This window comes from Equus quagga, chromosome 3 (assembly GCF_021613505.1).
Source record: "Equus quagga isolate Etosha38 chromosome 3, UCLA_HA_Equagga_1.0, whole genome shotgun sequence".
Taxonomy (NCBI): Eukaryota; Metazoa; Chordata; class Mammalia; order Perissodactyla; family Equidae; genus Equus; species Equus quagga.
In genome coordinates this window covers 103,246,276-103,268,023 of record NC_060269.1, presented here as the reverse complement: position 1 = coordinate 103,268,023, position 21,748 = coordinate 103,246,276, and the positions used below count along the sequence as shown (strand labels likewise).

Here is a 21,748-nt window from a genome sequence, read left to right as displayed (position 1 = left end):
ATTGTTAATAAAAAGACAAGCCACAAACTAGAAGAAAATAACTGCAAACATATATATAATAAAGAACTTGTAAACAGAGTATATAAAGAACTCAGTAAGACAAAGAACCTAACAAAACAGGAGAGGTGAAAGATTTAGAGATATTTCACCAAAGAAGATAGATGACAAATAGGTTCATGAAAAAATGCTCAAGATCACTAGATACTATGGAAACGCAAATTAAAACCACAATGTAATACCACTATATACATATCAGAATGCCTAAAATTAAAAAGACTGACTATACCAGGAGGTGAGTGAACATGTGGGACAACTCACACTCTCATCCACTACTAGTGGGAATGTAAAATGGCACAACTTGGGAAACATTTTGGCATTTCTTAAACAGTTCAAAAGAAACCTACCATACAACCCAGCCATTCATTTCTAGGAATTCAACCAAGAGTAAATGAAGCCACATATCTACCCTAAAACTTGTATATAACTTCTCATGACAGCCTTATTTGTAATAGTCAAAACCTGGAAACAACCCAAATGCCCACCAACAGCTGAATAAATTATAGTATATCCAAAGCAACATAATACAAGTCAACAATAAAAAGGAACAAATTACTGATGCAACATAGATGAATCTCAAAGTCATTATGCTGAGCGAAAGAAGTCAGACTCCTCAAAAGTGTATATACTGTATGATTCCATTTACATAAAATTCTAAAAAATGAAAACTATTCTACAGCGACAAAAAGCAGATCAGTGGTTGCCTGGGAAAATGGGAATTGGAGAAGGGAAGAAGGGATTACAGAGGGCACCAAGAAAATGTTTGGATGTGATGGATATATTCATTATCTAAATTGTGGTGATGATTTCACGAGTATATACACATGTCAAAACACATCAAATTGTACACTTTAAATATGTACAGTTTATTATACATCAATTATACCTTAATAAAACTGTGAAAAAAATATGTATTTATGTTGGGAGACACTCCTGCAAGAGTCTTTCACACTCCTACATTATCTCTGTAGATATGCCTAGAAGAGCAACGTCCTGACCTCTCTTAACCTGGGCCTTTCCTCAGGATTGTTTTTACAGCACATAATCTTGAGGGATGAGGCAAATCTCTCTCCAAAAAAAAGAGCAGTTTGCCTACTGCTTGCCATAAAATGGTGCATGCCAAAATTCAGTGTTCCTCAGCTGTGATGTAAACATGCAGTGTACACAGCATCCATCTGAGCCCATGGCATCACCCCCATGGGACTTGGGAGCAAGAGGAACTGACACCACGCTTATGTCTACGCTGCTTGCTGCCTTGTAAGTGATGAAAACCTTTGTCTCTGATCCAGAAGTTTCACATCTACTGTCAGCATCCACTAAATAATAATCAGCTAGCTTTCAGCTTTTAAGTAGGATAAAATCAAATCCTAGACCCTGAACATACATACATAAGGTCTGACAAGGTTAAAGAAGAGGATGTTGGAGGGTAAAGCGGTGAGGAGTGACATGGAGGCTAAAAAGAAAGATATGGCCATAACTCGTAAATAATAAACAGAAACGACTGAGCTCTTAGGCTCTATTCTTCATGATTAATTTGTAATTTGTACCAATTTTTCTCATTAAATATTTGTTGAATGAATGAATGTATTAAAAAATGAATGAATGAAAAAAGATGAGATTTAAGAGGTTAAGTAATAGATTAAGATCACACATTCATAAATGGTGGAGGATGATTCAAATTCAGATCTAATACCAAAGAATATACTCTTACCACTATGTTACGCTGTATCCAAAAAGGGGCTTAAATACATATTATACAGTTTGGCCTCACCAATGTAAATGACAGGGAACCATTTAAGAATTTTAAACTGAGAAGCCATGGGCTCTGAGATGAGTTTCAAAAATATGACTTTGGATAAAATACGGAAGATGGATTAGAGACAAGAGTAGCTCTAAAGAGATTACATAACAGAATATTACAACAGTTCAACTGAGAGATGCCAAATGCAGAGAGAGAGAATGAAAGAGTTGGAATTGAGTTGTTTAGAAAAAACTGAAAGGATTAAAAAAAATTAATTGTATTTAGAGGATGACAAATACGGAAAAATCTAAGATGACACGAAGGTTTCTAGTTTAGCTTACTGAGTGGGTGTGGTAGCATTTAATTAAGCTTGGGAACGAGAGGAGGAAAGGAGGAAAAGGGATCCAATAGTGTTGAGTGCTACTTTATGCCAAAAACTTTTACATTAACAGTTTTCTTATAAAATCTTTAAGACTAGACATTTGTTTTTAAGAAACGAGATATTATTCTCATTTATGCATGAGAAATATAAGGAGCAGAAAGATCAAATAACTAGTTCCAGTTCATACAAATATCGGTATTGAGATGTGAACATTCATCTCTGTCTCCAGAGACCATGTTCATTCCACTGTACCACAATGTTTCCCTAAGAAGTAGACATCTGCTGAACATCTACCTGGTTTACATTTAAAATACCTTGTATGCATTTAAAAGCAAAGGTCGTGAGCTTGGGAAGAGAAAGCTGAAGAAAGAAATTAAAGTTTCACTAGCATACAGTAACAGCGAAAATCATGGGAATGGATGATGTGAACGACAGTATGAACTGAGAGAAAAATCCTAAAGTTGGAACCTGGAGTTTACAGTGCATGCAAAGCAAGAGCACCCTAGGAAAAAGTCTGAGAAGGAAGAGTCAGAGGAGTAGAAGCAAATCCAAAAAGACTGTTATGTCAAAAGCCAGAGGAAAAAGTCTTCTCTAGTATTCCACTAGAATAAACACAGGTTTTGATACTATTATGGCTGTATTACATCTAGATACCTAAGAATGCCCTGATTCTGCTTTGATATTCACTTCTTCATAAAGTGATCTCTACACAGAAACCTATATGCAAGGAACATACAAAAATAGATATCAAAGTACCAACTTAATATTAGGTGAATCAGCCCTAAATACCTCCAATGGAGAGTTCTTTGGTAAAAGCAGTTAGAAAACCAAGGCTGGAGTCCTAAACTGGGACTCATTCATTTCTTCAGATAAATCTTGGGATCAAGAGGCCCAGGCACATCCTCAGAGGGAAAGAAAGAAATGGCCAGATCTACAGAATTGGCTGAAGTCTAACTCACTCAACAATTTACAGGCAATAAAAGTACAGAAATAAATAGAGATGTGGATTAGAAACAGTCCACCCAAAAAAGCTTTGGATTCTGAGAAAAATTTAATTGATCAGTAACTATAAGATGAATTAAGATTAAGCAGTAATAGGAAAAAAGTGAAATGTATTCAGAAAGACACTTTGTTCAACTAGGTATTGAAATTGTCCTAAAAATATTTCCCACTTATGTATATATATTGACAAATAAAAATGGCAAGCAATAGGATATATTGGAGTATATGAGGAAGCCATTTGGTATAAACCTAATTCGGCCTGACTTTGTTTTTTCCAAAAGGGCCTGACTGTGGCTGTTGAGCAAGCATTGTATATCTGCTTAGCCATTTCCTATGGCCAGAATAAAGGCCCTTGAGATAAAGGTGCAACTTCCCCTCACATTGGCATTTCCTTAGGGATAAGCATCTTTCCTTAGGCTAGGAACTGATTGCTGTACTCACCTTTGACACCCAGCTCACCTGTGACCACTCAGCTGGAGACAAGAGACTGCCACCCTGCTGTGTTCACTGAGACAGAAGACCTACCTGCCATTTCCATCAATCGCTGTGCCTACAGAGCAATCTCTCGACTACTGTAAAAAGGACATTTCAATCCTATGTGAAACATCCTCTCTGGGGGTATATAACCACTCTGTGCACCCCACTTCTTTGGTGCCCTTTCTTCCTTCGGGAAGAAAGGCCCCGGGTTATAATCCTCAGATTTAAGCTCAGAATAAACTCACCCAAATTTTCATTTATAGATTGGTTATGGATTATTTTCGTCGACAATATGAATATTAGAAACTTATTAGTTAATACCCAAGATTTGTAGATTTTAGAGAGTTTTAGTTTTGTAGGAAAGCCTAATTATTTATAAGTAATTATAACCTGAGACTCAGTTATTTATATCTGAGAAAACCTATACCTAGTAAATATTAACCAAATTTCAATTATAGTGTCTAGGAGGAAATAAATAATATTTCAAATACTGACTTTACAAATATCAACAAATCTAAGATGCCAAAAAGTTACGCTTCTTAATTTTTTGGTAAAAATGAATGTATGTGTATCTGGCCTGTTAAAAAGATGCTCATTTACTCAAAATATCCCAATTACAGAGAAAAGAGAAGCTTTTCTGTTTTTCTATCCTTCTAGCACTCAGAATCTTCCAGATATAAAGATTCTTACTGTCTTACTGTAGTAGCTTCATGTCAGATTCCAGCAGAGGGAATGTCGCACCTTGCCGTGATATTGGTTTTGCCTCAGGTGAAATGTGTAAATGCCCTCTTAACATCAATATCTCCTAATGTTAGCACCATATGCACCTTTTTCAGACTTTTCTATCTTATCTTTTGATTCTTCTAGCTTGGGTTCCTGCCCAGCCACTGAACTGCCAACTATCTAGGGTTCCAGACCACAGGTCAATCTGAACCCTCTGTCTTGTTCTAGTCATTCAATAATCATTTAATGAGAATCTTCTAAGAATTAGACACTGTGCCATGGACTTGGCTCTAAGAAACTCATAGTTTGACAGAGTTGACAAACATATAAAAAATACTATGAGACAATGTGATGAGTACTTTAACAGCAATGAGAATAATGTGCTTTAGGACTAAGCAGAAAGGATTATAAGTAACTCAGGTAACATACCAGAGTAGATATTTGAGTGAGTCTTAAAAGGTAAATAGAGGGGCTGGCCCAGTGGCATAGCGGTTAAGTTTGAGCGCTCCACTTTGGCGGCCCGGGGTTTGCTGGTTCAGATCCTGGGCGCAGACCTAAGCACCACTTATCAAGCCACGCTGTGGCAGGCGTCCCACATGCAAAATAGAGGAAGACGGGTACAGATGTTAACTCAAGGCCAAGCTTCATGCAAAAAGAGGAGGATTGGCGGCAGATGTTAACTCAGGGTTAATCTTCCTCCAAAAAACAAAAAGAAAGAAAGAAAAAAATTTAAAAAAAGGTAAATAGAAGGTGTTTTTGAGGCACAAAAGGGCACTCTAGGAAAAGACCACTGAGGTGTAAAGGTATAAACTATGTTTGGTAAGAAAGTAGTCTAGTATGGCCAGCATATTTGGAGGAAAAGGTAAGTTGGGGCCAACACATGGTGTTGGAAAAACTGGATTTCTGCCATGTAAAAGATGAACAGAAGAAACTGGACCTTTATCTTATACCATGCACAAAATCAACCCAAAATGGATTAAGAATCTAAACATAAGACCCGAAACTATAAAAATTCCTAGAAGAAAATATAGAGGAAAAGCTTCTTAACATTGGGCTTGGCAAGTATTTGCTGGATATGACACTAAAAGCACAGGCAATAAAAGCAAAAATAGACACGTGGGACTACTTCAAAACTAAAAAGCTGTGCAGCAAAGGAAACAATCAACAAAGTGAAAAGGCAAACTACGGGAATGGGAGAAAATATTTGCAAAACATATATCTAATAAGGGGTTAATATCCAAAATATATAAGAAACTACAATTCAATAGCAAAAGACCCCCAAATAACCTGATTAAAAAATGAACAAGGACTAGAACAGACATTTCTACAAAGGAGACACACAAATAGCCAAGAGGAATATGAAAAGGTGCTCAACATCACTAATAGGGAAATGCAAAACCACAATGAGATATCACCTCACACCTATTTGAATTGCCATTATAAAACAAAAACAAAACCCCAGAAAATAAGTGTTGGTGAAGCTGTGGAGAAACTGTTTGTGGGAACATAAACTGGTCCAGCTGCAATGGAAAACAGTATGGAGGGTCCTCAAAAAATTTAAAGAGAACTACCATATGATCCAGCAACACCTGATCATATATAAATTACTATATATCACATCTGAACTGCTATATTCTGTAACTTTCAGCCAAGCAAACTTCAGACTACTTACATAACAGTGCAAATGGAAAATCTAATCTCTGGTTTACTGAAAATTATATCCATTAATCAGCCATTACAGGGTCGGATGGATATAAAATAGTTTCACAAGGATTATAACTAATGAATAAAATTAGTCAATGCTATCTCAAGGAGCTGCCATTTGTTATCCTAAGAATATGACCAAAGGGACATTAAGAACATCATAATTATAGATTAAGAGTCGAACTTAAGTGACTTCTGAAGTATATTTATAATCAGGAGACCATATGGTAAAATGATTTTCACATAAGTAAAATTAAGTTAGTCTTTTCTTTTTAAAAAAATATAAAGAGAAATTCAAAATACATAATGAGCCAAATTTTACCTTCATAAAATGTCTTTTATGATTGTATAGAGAGAAAGTCTAAAAACTTTTAAACTGAGATTACATTATCTTCCATACAAACAACAAAGTATTAAAAAAAATTTCTTAGGAATAATAGCAACATGTGTTTTAATTTTTCTTTACTTTTGAAAAACACATTTTGAGTTCACGGAAAAGTATCGTAAAAAAAGGCCTACTAAATTCTATTCAAATCACAGCTCTTCAATCACACAATACCTCTCCACTTTCTACACAGTGCAAATATGCAATGTTGTTAATGAGATTAAAGCAAATATATTCTCTAGATGTTACTGACTGAAGTGAAATGAACTGTTTTTCATGAGACTCTTGCAGTAGTGAGAATATGAATGTGTACTGCCCAAAAACAACAGGTATGTTTTGTGGTGAATAGCAAAATCATTCTTAGTCACATCACCGAAACCTAAAGCAACTGAGATTTAAATATTATTCAAGCTTTCAGACTAAAAACAAAAAACAAAAAACAAAAAAAAGAAACAAAAACCCAGAAAACTCCCCCCAAAACCACAGAAACTCTAATTTTAACTTGAGAGGAACTCTTAGGATATATTTACAAAATTCTGCATAGGCTTAATGGTATCTTCAAATAGACTACTTCATTACTTGAGAACAATGAATGGGGAAAATAAGTTTCCGTTTTCATAAGGTCCTTACCTGTATAACGCATCATCAATCTCCACAGATTCTGTTGGCATGATTGGCAAATTTGTATTTGTACTGAAAAAATAAAACAATTTATAAGGGCAAGTACAGTTATTCAATATTCACATTCTGTAATACAACAGTCAATTATATGTGAAATCAGAGTCACCAGTTATTAAAGGAGATTTTACAAACCAGAAATATATTTATATACCACTTTACTTAGATTTTAAAAATAGGTCAAAATTAAATTCACTGATTGTCTATTCTGTCTGTGGGTAAAATTAGAGTCCATGGTTGTTTTATTCTCAGGTGTTATCATTGCTACACATATTCTGACCTAGATTTTAGCAATTTTGTTGGAGTGCCCCATAAACGTTCTTTAATATACATAATCTTTAGATAATCTCATTCAACCCATGGAATTTACCATAAACTGATAATATCTAAACTTATTGCTCCATGTTTGATATATTCACTGACATCCAGATTTTATACATCTGACAAAAGAACATCTCTACTCTAATGTCTAATTGGTATTATGAACATAATAAGCCCCAAACAGAATTAATTGTCCCTACTTAATCTGTTTTCCCCCAGTCTTTCCCCAACCCAATTTCTGGTACCACAATTTACTCACTTGCTTAGACCAAAAATCTAGGGATCTTCTTGTTTAACTTGTTCTCTCATTTTCTCCATCTGTGAGTCCTGTTAGCTCTACCTTCAAAACAGATCTCATATCTGATCACTTATCACTATTTCAATCAGTACAATCTTAAGCCAAACCACCATCATATTTCATCTGAACTACTTCAAAGGCCTCCTAACTAGTCTCCCCATTTCTACCAATGTCCTTTCTCTTCAGTTTATTCTCCACATAACAGCCTAATCTTTTAGAATGTAGTCAGCCATCACTCCCCAACTTAGAACTACCCTTCAGTGGATTTCCTTTACTCCTAGAATAAAATTCAAACACTTTACATGCTTAAAAGGGCCTACGTGTTCTGTCTCCCAATTTCCTCTCCAATCTCAACTCCCACCACTCTCCCTCTTGCTGACTATATTCAGCCAAACTGGCCTACTTGCTGTTCCACAAAAAGCCAAGCTTGCTATCACTTCAAAGTTTTTACAGTTGCTATTTCCTCTGCTTGGAATACTCTTCCTTCAGATCTCTGAATAGCTGACTCCTATCATTTAAGCCTCTATTAAAATATTGTCTCACAAATATTACACAGCCCATTCCTGATTCACCCTATCAATGAAATGGCTCCCCTTCTCCCTAGGTCACTCCCTAACTCCATACCCTGCTGTATTTCCTTCCAATCATTTACCATAGCTGTTTATTGTCTGTCTTCCCCTATAGAATGTATGATGTGCTAAGCATTCATTACTGTATTCCAAATACTTAAAACAGTACCTGACATTTACTACTCATAAGAGAGAACAGTGTCACTAATTGTTTTAAGTGCTTTAGATGTACTGAGTTAACCCTTACAACAACTTTGTGAGATACGCACTATTACCCATCTCCACTGAACAGAGGAAAAAAACTAAGGCTGACAGAGGTTAACTTAAATAACCTGCCCAAGGTCACAAAGCAGGTAAATGGCAGAGCCAGGATAGGAACCTAGGCAGTCTAGCTCTTGACCACGATGCTATACTGCCTACTGCCTCTCATAGTAGACATAAAGAAAGCATTCAACATCTGTTGAATGAACTTTAAAAACAAAAAAAAAAAGCATTAAACATACTAATGTGACAAGATATAGTAATATATCGTTTGCCACAGCTCATCTCAATTTTTTCACAGCACAGCACACAAAGAGAAATGATAATAGGATATACAATGGGAAACAGACAGTTGCTGGACGGAAGGAACCAGCCTGGGGCATTTGGGTCTGAGCCATGGTGACAGTGGAGATCAATATCATCTTGGCAAAAGTGTAATGCATTCCAGGTTCTAGGAAGCTCTAATTATCAATTACAGGATTCTAAAAACGTGACAGCATGATATTTAGTTTTAGAATCCAGTTTTCTAGGCCTGGTACTGATATATAAGCCAAAGGATTTGTAAATATACTTAATCAAAACGTTATCATTTATCTTACCACAAATTCATTGGGATCAGCAAATCACACCAGCTTCTAGCTAACCAAACGGATAACTATTAGAGAGATTCCTGATTGCAATTATGAGAGCAAACCAGAAGACAGCTGTGTCCTAGGAGATCACCTAATAAAAATATACATGCACAATATACCGTGTTTTGGCATTGTAACAAAATATGAAAATCAAATTTATTATACAGTTTTTTTTCTCCTTAGTACACTTTCACTAGCTGTCTTCCTTGCACCGAGGGCAACAGTCTGGCGGGTAAAGCTCTCAAGTAAAAATGAGAAGAGCTATATTCTAACCAGCTGTCACTTAATGATATGACTCGCACTTACTTTTCAGAAAGTTCTGCCTTACTGGAATGTTTCAACATTTCTATAATAAGGTATACCTGGCAATCAAAACATCCTTAAGGGGAGGTTTTGTTTGTATTACATAATAGTCCCCAAGCATATTTGGCAGTGTTGACAACAGCAGACAATATCATCGTTCTAAAAGGATCCCTTCAGTCTCATTAGAAAAAATTCTACAGGTTTATGACAGTCTCACATTAACTCAAAATCATATATCCATCATTTCTATCGTTGGAATATTATATTCCGGTAGTGGGTAGGATTTAACTATCCACTTTATTAATTATGAGGTGATTGAAACAAGAACTACATGAACATTTTGCAAGAGTGCAAAAGACCTGAAAAACCTTAACACCAAGTAGAAGATAAGAATGAGTAACTCGTGCAGGGTTTTTTCCTAGATTTTTTTTTTTTCTTTTTTTACTGGAGTCAACAGAGGCCTCTGGGTGTCCTGACCGCCACTGATTCACCATGACCAACTTCCCTCTGGTAACAGTTTTCAGAGGAGGAGCTCAGCGGAGGATCGCGCACAGAAGAGCTCTTGGCTTTCACTTTCCGAGAGAAGGGAAGAAGGTGTCGGGCCCTAGCGCTGGGAAGCTCACACCCAGCGACCGGCCAGAACTCTCGGTCAAAGGCGCCCCGCCCCCTCCCCGCCCCGCACACGTCCGATGACTGGGAGGAAGGAGGATGGCAGACCCTAATCGGAACTGAGAAAGCGCTGAAAGGGACCAGAAGTGGACTTTCTCCTCCTCTAAACCGGGAGCCGCAGAGGCCGGCGCCCACGCCGCCACACCCACCCCGCGCGCACCCCTTGCCTCCCAGGGCCGGCTCCGCTCGGCCCCGCAGCGCTCCCTCCCCGCCCGAGAGGAAGAAGCAGAAAGCTGGCGCCGGGTCCTGCCCGCCAGTCCTCGCGTCTTCGCTCCCAACTGGTCTTCTCACCTGCTGGCGCCCCAGGAAGAGCAGGACGCCTCTTCGGCCGGAGGTGCAGCCACCGGGTCGGACATCTCCATCGCCTCAGACGCCGCCAGCCCGGGAAGGGAGGGAGGGGGCGGGACCGCCGGGGGTCAAGGGGCGGGCGGTGACGTCACCGCAGGGGCGGGCCTGCGGGGCGCGCAGCCCGGCTGTGCTTTCCCGTCAACCCCAGCGGCGTCCCGTTTTCCGGTTTGGGTGTGGCCGCGGGGTGGGATTTGCTGCAGGTGTGCGCAGTGAGCTGCGACCGGTTCCCGCGGACTGGAATGGAACCAAAACACTGGAGTTCCACGTCAGCTCTCAATCTACAGCCAAGCCCAGAGGATTCCAGTGGCCAGCAAAATGATGGGGTTGCACTAGCAAAATCTTTAAGGGTTTTATAACAAGAAGAGGAAACCTCTTCATTTTATTAAAAAAAAACAAAACCCCAAGGTTAGTAATAGGTAGCTCCAGAATTCCAGTCTGGGATTCCATTTTAAGACGCTATACGTTTAACAAATAATTTTGGACATCTACCACATGTTAGGTACTGTCACAGACGTAATAGAATCATTTGATTTTTAGAGCTGTAAGTGACATTATGTCACCCGGTTTGCCCTCTTCACTTTGTAGGTCAGGGAAAGGAACTCCCTTCAGTGTAAAATGACTTGGTCAAGGTCACAGAGCTAGTCGTTACCAGAACACATGCTTAAGGACCTTTCATCTAATTCTCTTTCCATTGACTACCCTTTCACCTTTCTTAGAAACAACAAGAATTAGTGGGACACGATAAGATTAGGATTTAGCTTTCAGTCTAGATAACAGTACATATTTGAAGAAACAATTGTAGGATTTTAACAATTGGCATATACGTTGACTTTATATCGTCTTCTGTAATGTATATTTTTATTTAATTAGAATTTCTCCCTTCCTTGGGTTGAAAGAGGGTTCAGGCAAAACTGCATTATTCTTTGTGCTTCTCTATTCTCTTTTCAAAATTGTGTAATTGAAACTTCATGCTGCTCACCGATGGCATCATTCAGATTTCTCTGTCCAGTTGTGTGCCTTTTTTACATAACCTTTAAAATGAACTTGGTCTAAGTCCCATTCTTTCAAGGTTCCGCTCTAGCACTAGGCTTATTCCTTGTCTTTTCTCTTTATTCTAAGTTAAATATAAATGTCTTTGACTGGCCCACCCCACAGAAAATGCTAATTTCTCTATTTCCCTCCAGTTTCCCTTCTGCATTTATTTTCTTCCTAAATTTTTGTTGAATGTGTATTAAACTTTTGGACCTAATGACTAGACATTGATCAGGTGATAGAGATACAATGATCCCTGATTTCATCAGTCTCATTGTGGGAAGCCAAAAAATGGAAAATAAATGACAAAATAATTTTGGAAACTAAATATGATGAAAAAATATAAAAGGATAGGGAGTTAGAAGGAGACTTGGGGAGGAACAGGGAGATAATTTTAGATAGAGTAGTCAAGGATGGCCTCTTTGAGGAGGTGACATTTTTGCCAAAACCTGAATGATGTGAACCCTGCAATTATCTAGCAGAAGAATAATCTAGATGGGGGAAAAGCAAGTGTAAACTTCTTTTATTTTCTTTTTTTAGCATTTATCACCTTCTGGTGTATATTTATTTGTTTATTTCTATATTACCTCTCAAGCTTTAAAACAGACTGGGCCTAGAGAAAGAGATTCAAAGTGTGAGGAGGAATTTAATGTGAAAGAGATTCTCCATTGCTGGTTTTGAAGAGGAAACAGGCCACATAGAAAGGAGTGGGAATGGCCTCTAGGAGCCAAGAGTGGCCTCCAGCTACAACCAACAAGAAAACAGGGACCTTGGCCTACAGCTGCAAGGAGGCTCCGAGCTCCAGATCAGAACACAGTCAGCTGATACCTTATTTCAACTTGTGAGGCCCTGGGCAGAGAACCCAGCTATGCCGTGCCCCCACTGCTAACCTGCAGAACTGTGAGCTGATAAATTTATGTTGTTTTAAGCCACTATATTTATGGTAATTTGTTATGCGGCAATAGAAAATGAATATACTGAATTTCATCTAAGACCTACATTTCTTCACATTTCAACATCCCTAAAATTGGAATGTATTTTTTCTTTTTTATCAATACAGGAAATAATGGTGCTCTTAAAATTGAGGTTATCTTAGAGTTGGGAAAATATAGTATGAATTATTTCAAACAGTATAACAGATACCCACATTTAACAGATTATGTATATATATATATATATATATATATATACATATATATATTTTTTTTGGCTGAGGAAGATTTGTCGTGGTCTAACATGTTGCCAGTCTTCCTCTGTTTTGTATGTGAGCTGCTGTCACAGCATGGCCACCAATAGATGATCAGTGTAGGTCCATGCCTGGAAACCAAACCTGGGCCTCAGAAGAGAGTGCCCCACACTTAACCACTAGGCCACCACAGATTTAACACATTTTAATGTTTTCTCACACTTCCAAAATGGGAAAGAAAATTATAATATCATGACTTTTGACAGTGAAGCTTTTTGCCAGAAGAAAGTAGAATAACGTATTTAGGTTACTCGAGGGGACGAGTGTGGGGTAAGGATTTTATATCCAGCAAAACCAATTCTCACGTACAAAGGTTATAAACTGTGATCAACACTTGATATGATATAAACATAAACAAGCCCTTCCTGAAGAATTACTAGAGAATGAGCATCAGACAACCAAAATGACAAGAGAAACATTGACCTAAGGATTGGTTCAGGTTCTTTACAGAAAACCATAGTCTGTTGTATATGTTAGCTTTTGTGTTCCCTCTGGTTTATTACTAATTCTCCTGAGTTCTGTCACCTCATTTCTGAGTTTTCCTAATTTTTTCCCTAGCTCTATTGAGGTATAACTGACAAATAAAATTGTAAGATATTTAAAGTTGATAAAAGAAAGAGATACGGATGAGGCCAAGTTGATGTGATGGTTACCATGACCACCTCAAGGCTGAACTATAGGCAGAAATAAAAAATTATGTTTTAACCTTGACTGTCACCAGATGGCCAGAGAACAACGAAGTAGTTTTTCCCTGCAGTTTGGACATTTAGAAAGCCCCAAGCACAAGCTACACTGTAGCTGGAAAGAGTAACCAGTTAGAACTGGACTTAACCTTGCATACACTGCAATTTTGCCTTTGAAACCAGCCACTCCAAAACCAAGGGCTGCGCTCATCTATCAGCTTGCTGGTTGAGGTGTACTTCCCCCGTTTGCAAACCTTTAATAAAGCCTCTCTTTTCTTTGAAACCTATCTTTGCCTTGTAAAGCTGCTCATTTTGGTTAAAAAAGTGTACAGTGTGATGATTTGACATACATATACATTGTGAAAGGATTTCTCCCATTGAATTAATTGAGCTTTTCTAATTCTGAATCATGTTCTGTCAGATCTTGTATCATTTTCTTTTTTTAAAAAATTACTTTATTGAGGTCATAATGGTTTATAACTGTGTAGGTTTCAGGTGTACATTATTATATTTCAGCTTCTGTATAGACTGCACTTTGTTCATGACCAATAGTCTAGTTTTTATCTGTTACCATACATATGTGCCCCTTTACCCCTTATGCCGTCTCCCCACCTCCTTCCCCTCTGATAACTGCTAATCTTGTTCTCCTTATCTATGTGTTTGTTTATCTTCCACATATGACTGAAATCATTCAGTATTTGTCTTTCTCTGTCTGACGTTTCAATTATCATAATACACTCAAGGTCCATCCATGTTGTCACAAATGGCATGACTTTGTCTTTTTTTATGGCTGAGTAGTATTCTATTGTATATATATAACACATCTTCTTTATCTTTTCATCAGTTTATGGGCACATGGGTTGCTTCCAAGTCTTGGCTATTGTGAATAATGCTTCAATGAACATAGGGGTGCATATATTTTTTGGAATGAGTGAGTTTGTGTTCTTTGGGTAAATACTCAGAAGTGGAGTAGCTGGATCATATGGTATTTCTATTTTTAATTTTTTGAGAAATCTCCCTGATGTTTTCCATAGTCTAGGCACCAGTTTGCATTCTCACCAGCAGTGTCTGAGGGTTCCCTCTTCTCCACATGCTGTCCAACACTTGTTATTTCTTGTCTTGCTAACTATAGCCATTCTGACAGGTGTGAGGTGATAGATCATTGTAGTTTTGGTTTGCATTTCCATAATAATCAGTGATGTTGAACATATTTTCATGTGCCTACTGGCCACCTGTGTATCTTATTTGGAAAAATATCTGTTTAGATACTTTTCCCAATTTTTGACTGGGTGGTTCATTTTTTTGTTCTTGGTTCTATGAGTTCTTTATATACTTTGGAAATAAACCGCTTGTCAGAATATGATTTACAAATATTTTCTCCCAGTTGGTGGGATGTCTTTTTGCTTTGATGATGGTTTCCTTTGCTGCGCAGAAGCTTTTTAGTCTGATGTAGTCCCATTTGTTAATTTTTTCTTTTGTTTCCCTTGCCTGAGTATACATGGTATTCAAAAAGATACAGCTAAGACCAGTGTCAAAGAGTGTACTGTCTGTATTTTCTTCTAGGAATTTATGGTTTCAGGTCTTACATTCAAGTCTTCAACCCATTTTGAGTTAATTTTTGTGTATGGTGCAAGATAGTGGACTAATTTCATTCTTTTGCACATGGCTGTCCAGTTTTCCCAACACTATTTATTGAAGAGACTTTCCTTTCTCTGTTGTATGTTTTTGGCTCCTTTGTCGAAGATTAGCAATCCAAAGATATGTGGTTTTATTTCTGGGCTCTCAATTCTGTTCCCTTGATCTGTGTGTCTGTTTTTGTGCCAGTATCATGCTGTTTTGTTACTATAGCTTTGTAGTGTATTTTGAAATCAGGGATTGTGATACTTCCAGCTTTGTTCTTTTTTCTCAGGGTTGCTTTGGCTAATCAGGGTCTTTTGTTGTTCCACATAAATTTTAGGATTCTTTGTTCTATTTTTGTGAAGAATGTTGTTGGGATTCTGGTTGGGATTGCATTAGATTTATAGATTGCTTTAGGTAACATGGACATTTTTAACTATGTTTGTTTTTCCAATCCTTGGGCATGGAATACCTTTCCATTTCTTTATGTCATCATTGATATCTTTCAATAATGTCTTATAGTTATCAGTGTATAGGTCATTCACCTCCTTGATTAAGTTTACTCCTAGGTATTTTATTCTCTTTATTCCAATTGTAAATGGGATTGTATTCTTGATTTCTCTGTCTGCTAGTTCATTATTAGAGTATAGAAATGCAACTGACTTTTGTATGTTGATTTTGTAACCTACAACTTTACTGTATTCATTAATTCTTCAAACAGTTTTCTGATGGATTCTTTAGGGTTTTCTATATATAGAATCGTCTGTGAGTAGTGACAGTTTTACTGCTTCCTTTCCAAATTAGATGCTTTTTATTTCTTTTTCTTGCCTAGTTGCTCTGTCTAAAACTACCAGTACTATGTTGAATGAGAGTGGCAAGAGTGGGTATCTTTGTCTTGTTCCTGTTCTCAGAGGAAAAACTTTAGGTTTTTCACCATGAATATGATATTGGCTGTGGGTTTGCCATATTTGACTTTTATTATGTTGAGATACTTTCCTTCTATACCCATTTTATTTTTAGTTTTTGTCATAAATGGATGTTGGATCTTGTAAAATGCTTTCTCTGTGTCTATTGAGATGATCGTGAGATTTTTTTTTTTTTTTGAGGAAGATTAGCCCTGAGCTAATTGCTGCCAATCCTCCTTTTTTTTCTGAGGAAGGCTGGCCCTGAGCTAACATCCGCTCCCATCATCCTCTACTTTATATGTGGGATGCCTACCACAGCATGGCTTGCCAAGCAGTGCCATGCCCGCACCCAGGATCCAAACTAGTGAACCCTGGGCTGCTGAAGTGGAACGTGTGAGCTTAACCACTGTGCCACTGGGCCAGCCCCGACCATGTGATTTTTATTCCTCATTTTGTTATTATGTTGTATTGCATTGATTGATTTGTGAATGTTTGTTGAACCATCCCTATGTCCGTGGTATAAATAAATCCCTCTTGATCGTGGTGTACGATCCTGTCAATGTATTATTGTGTTTGATTTGCTAATATTTTGTTGTGAATTTCTGCCTCTGTCGTCATCAGCGATTGTTGGCCTGTAATTTTCCTTTTTTTGTGTTGTCTTTGCCTGCTTTTGGTATCAGGTAATGTTTGCCTCATAAAATGAGTTAGGAATCATCCTGTGCTCTTCAGTTTTTCAGAAGAGTTTGAGAAGGATAGGTATTAAATCTTCTTTGAATGTGTGGTAGAATTCACCAGAGAAGCTGTCTGGTCCTGGACTTTTGATTTTGGTTTTCAATTACTGTTTCAAGCTCTTTACTTGTGATTGGTCCATTCAGATTCTCTATTTCTTATTGATTTAGGTTTGGGAGGTTGCACGATTCCAAGAATTTATTCATTTCTTCTAGGTTAACCAATTTATTGATGTATAGCTTTGCATAGTATTCTCTTATAATCCTTTGTATTTCTGTGATGTCTATTGTAATTTCTCCTCTTTCATTTCTGATTTTATTTATTTGAGCCTTATCACTTTTTTTCTTAGTGAGTCTAGCTAAAGGTTTGTCAATTTTGTCTATCTTTTCAAAGAACTAGCTCTTAGTTTCATTGATTTTTTTCTATTTTCTTGTGGTCTCTATTTCATTTATTTCTGCTCTGATTTTTATTATTTCCCTCCTTCTGCTGACTTTGAGCTTTGTTTATTTTTATTTTGCTAGTTCTTTCAGATATAGTGTTATATTGTTTATTTGAGACTTTTCTTGCTTGTTGAGTTTGGCCCTTATTGCTATAAACTTCCTTCTTAGTACTGCTTTTGCTGCATCCCTTAAGTATTGGTATGTTGTGTTTTCATTTTCATTGTCTCCAGGTATTTTTTTATTTCTCCTTTGATTTCTTCATTGATCCAATAGTTGTGCAGTAGCATGTTGTTTAGTCTCCACATATTTGTGACTTTTCCAGCTTTTTCTTTTTTTTTCTTTTGAGGAAAATTTGCCCTGAGCTAACATCTACTGCCAATCCTCCTCTTTTTTGCTGAGGAAGACTGGCCCTGAGCTAACATCCGTGCCCATCTTCCTCTACTTTATATGTAGGATGCCTACCACAGCATGGCTTGACAAGCAGTGCCTATGTCTGCACCTGGGATCTGAACCAGCGAATCCGGGGCTGCCAAAGTGGAATGTGCAAACTTAACCGCTGCGCCACTGGGCTAACCCCTCCAGCTTTTTTCTTGTAGTTTTCATAGCATTGTGGTCAGAAAAGATGCTTGATATGATTTCAATATTCTTAAATTTATTGAGACTTGCTTTGTTTCCCAACATATGCTCTTTCTTTGAGAATGTTCCATGTGCACTTGAGAAGAATGTATATTTTGCTGTTTTAGAATGGAATGTTCTATATATATCTCTTGTTATGCTGTATAGAGAGTCATTTATTGGTCAATGGATGTCTGATTGGTTGTAACTTAAAGGAGAGACAAAGGGAATAACTCGCTGTGCCGTGATGCTGACATCACTCTCTTGTATCATTTTCTTAGTGTCATTTAGCTAGTTTAAAAATAGTAATTTACAATTTTTATCTATTTTGTGGCACATATTTCAGACGTGCTTTTGTTATCTGTAATGATGATGTTATGCTCCATCTTCTCTCTCTCCTTTTATTTTAAATAGCTTTGTATAGGATTTGAACTTGATACGTTTTTGTCCCTTATTTTTATGTAAAATTAATGTTCCTGAACTTTTAGTATGAGGCCGACTTCCTAGTCCAATAAGCCTATGTCCATCAGGAAAAAAAAAGATATTTCAAGAAAGCCAGGTTTCTGGCTCACTGCAAAGAGAGAGTCCCCGTTCCAGAAGAATCATGGGGTGCCTCACTAAATAAAGGAAAAGATACATTTATCATGGGAATTCGAGGAAGTGTGGAGGTTAGAAGAAGTTAAAATGAAGTAGTGTTTTCATAGGCTCAAAAGAAAGCAAGGCTGTATGTAAGAGGTCTACATTAGGTCTGGACTGCAACGTGGACCCAGGTGCTGTTTTCTTGGAAACTACAAAGTTAAAATAGATGTAGAATGTGTCCAAAACCCCCTCTTTTGAAGGTCTGCCCCTGGGTTTGAGGTAGAGGCTGTTTCTCTGTGTCAAAGTGACTTAGGTCTTAGAGCTAAGAGTGGGATATTTTGATCTTAGTGAAAGGATTTCAAACAGCAAGATTTTTTGACAATCTATGATTTTAGAGAAAAAAGTTCTCTGTGAGTAAAAAAAGTAGTAATTACTCTACGTGGGTTTTTTTCGTGATACTTTACAGTATATTCTTAGAGAAATATTATTTTCTGTTAACTTTATAGCTGGCTTTATTTGTGTTTATTTTCTATACCCAATGAATAGCAAATGAGATTTTTACTTTCTTAGTTCAGAGAGCTCCCTTTTCTGTTGCTTTTGTGTAATGTTAAAAAATATGGTGGCTTGATTTCTGTGATTTCCTGGCTCTCTGCCCTTCTCCACTTTGATCTGGACTGTCTCTTTCCTTCATTTTTGTTGTCCTTGTGCTGCATGTAAGTATATATGTATGTAAATATGGCTTCCTAGTTACGTTTTAACTATGGGGAGTCGAGGGTGGGCAAAATGGGTGAAGGTGGTTAAAAGTTACAAATTTCCAGTTATAAAATAAATACATCCTGGGGATGTAATATATAACATGATGTCTATAGTTAATAATACTATACTGTATATTTGAAAGTTGCTAAGAGAGTGAATCTTAAAATTTCTTGTCACAATAAAAAAATTTATAACTGTGTGGTGGATGTTAAGTAGAGTTATTGTGGCAGTCATTTCACAATATATACAAATATTGAATCATTGTTTCATACATGTGAAACTAATACAATGTTATATGTCAATTACATCTCAAAAAAAGAGAAATTAAAAAAAAGATGACAAACCTGAAAATCCCTAAGTGGGGCTTCAAATCCTGGTGGCTTTCTAGGCAATATACTGTAAATGCATCAGGATCTGCCCTAATTAGGGGATTGGGCTCAGTCCCTTTATGAAAGAGAACGTTCAGAGCCCCGTTCCAGAGATCCAAATTCAGCCATAGTCACTGTTCACCATCAGATCTAGCTGCCTTCTAAACTATGCTATAGCACTTTATACCTTTTTTCTTGACTGAAATAATGTTCAGATCATCTCCCTCCTCATCTTTGGCTTACTTTCTTATCTTTGGTCTGATAGCCAGATCCTCTAGCTCAGTGGACACCAAACTTCAGCACACACCAAAATCACCTGGCCTGCCTGTTAAAGCACACATTGTTGGACCCCACACTAACATTTCTGCTTCACTGTGCCAGGGTGGAGACTGAGAATTTGTATTTCTAACAAGTTCCCTGGTGATGTGTGTGCTGCTAGACATCAGACCACACTTTGCACTACTCTAACCTGCTTCCTGTAACTCATGCTTTTGTCTACCTCTAAACCTGTTTTAGGAGGGCTTTCCTTATTGAATTCTGGGCTGTGCTGATGTTTACATTACTCTTTTGTTTCTATTGCTTGGTATATTTGCAGTTTCATTCCTCCTGGCTCCGACCTATGGTTTTAAACTCTCCATCCTGCCTTTAGACATGCCCTATTTTTGCCATCGCAAAGCTTACATGGTTGATTAACTCAGAGCAAGCATTACTATTCTCTGCTACAGACAACGTTTGTGGTTGGTTTTCCCAGAAAATATAACTGGGATATATGTGGACAGAGGGAGATAGATATGGAGATAGAAACAAGTTGGTATGGAATTCTGTCGTGTAGATATAGTCAAGGCATCATAAAATCTGAGGGAAGCAGTGATGGAGCATACAATCTGGTTGATAATGTGGTTAAGGTTATTGTATATTGGGTGCTTGATATCAAGGTTTTTACATGAATATTATAGATAATCCCATTATCTCATATAAAGGCACAAATCAGAGTACTTCAGAGTAGATGAAATTGAAGATCTTAGCTACAGCTAAGAAAAACTAAGAAGCTGGGTAAATGAAGAACTCTGTTCCTATAATCAACTATCAACAGGGAGGCAAAATAAAAACTGGCTTTACCATCAGCCAGCAGAAATCTAAGAAAGCCTGGATACCTATACTTAGGTCAGCTAGCTTCTGAATCGTATCCAACACGACGTCAATGATTTCCTTTTCAATGGTGTAGTGGCTAGAGTCACAGCTATTTGCAACACCTCCTCTGCCAATGATGACATCCTAGGGTGAACTTAACCACTGACAATTGGTTCCAGGACTACAAACATTCTTGTGAGGGACATATTGACAACAAGTCTCATTGAAGAAGGTGTTGAAGGAGTTATTTTCTCTCACAATGCTCTTATCATTTGCTTTGGGTTGGAGGCTGGATTTTATATTCTAGTAGTAGAGTTCGTTGCAGGTATTTCTAATCCAGACAATATCCTCACCAGTGTGGTTAGGGGTGTTTTAATGCAAGGTGGTAGAAATAGAAAGCAAAGGTGTGGGAATAGATACTGAGTCTGGGTTATCATCTCCAATAAGGTAGGAGGAGAGATATCTGTTTTTAGTAATCGGTGAAATAATTTTAGAATACTGACAGATAAACACTACTCAGAAGAGTTTTCCTACAGATTCTTCATTATCAACTAAAGGTAATATTAAGTAATAATAATAATAGCAAATTAACTTCATGAATCCTCAGCCCTCTGCTGGTGAGATTTCATGTTTATTTCCAAGTCTTGAGCAATTCAAGACAAAGGGGAGAGGTAAGAAATAGATTTGTCCACCACCAAGTTTCATGGATAAATCTGGTGATTGCTTCAGGGAGGAAGATGCCCCCTTTTAATACTTCCATTGGACAGAAATGATGGTCATTGATGACAACTAATCACAATTTCTCTTTAGTCATTCAAATTGCTAAAAGGAAGTTTGACAGACTCTATATCCTTTCTTTCTTATTAAGAGATTTCCCTTCTTTCTTGCTAACAGAATCTCAATTTTGTTCAGATATAAGGCTGCCATGAGCTTCATGGGAGGCTGGATTTCTCACTAACCCTCGATACTGAGTTATGATTGGTCTAAAATAGTTCTAATCCCAATCTCCTTGCAGCAGATTGGTTTAGGCATTGGCAGATTAGGCACTTCTGGATAATAAGAAGTGAGGAGTAATCTTATAGATGAGTTACTGAAGA

General features: G+C 37.4%; 1 protein-coding gene across 1 annotated transcript in view; it reads right to left on the bottom strand.

Annotated features, from left to right (window-relative positions):
• Positions 1-10,670, bottom strand: part of UBA6 (ubiquitin like modifier activating enzyme 6) — an 81,374-nt gene extending 70,704 nt beyond the window's left edge. The window contains exons 1-2 of the mRNA XM_046656894.1: positions 10,494-10,670; positions 7,102-7,164 (exon numbers count right to left, since the gene is read on the bottom strand). Coding sequence (XP_046512850.1) covers positions 7,102-7,164; positions 10,494-10,564 — 134 coding nt within the window. The 5' untranslated portion in view covers positions 10,565-10,670. The remainder of the gene's footprint in view (positions 1-7,101; positions 7,165-10,493) is intronic.
• Between the last annotated feature and the right edge of the window lie 11,078 nt (positions 10,671-21,748).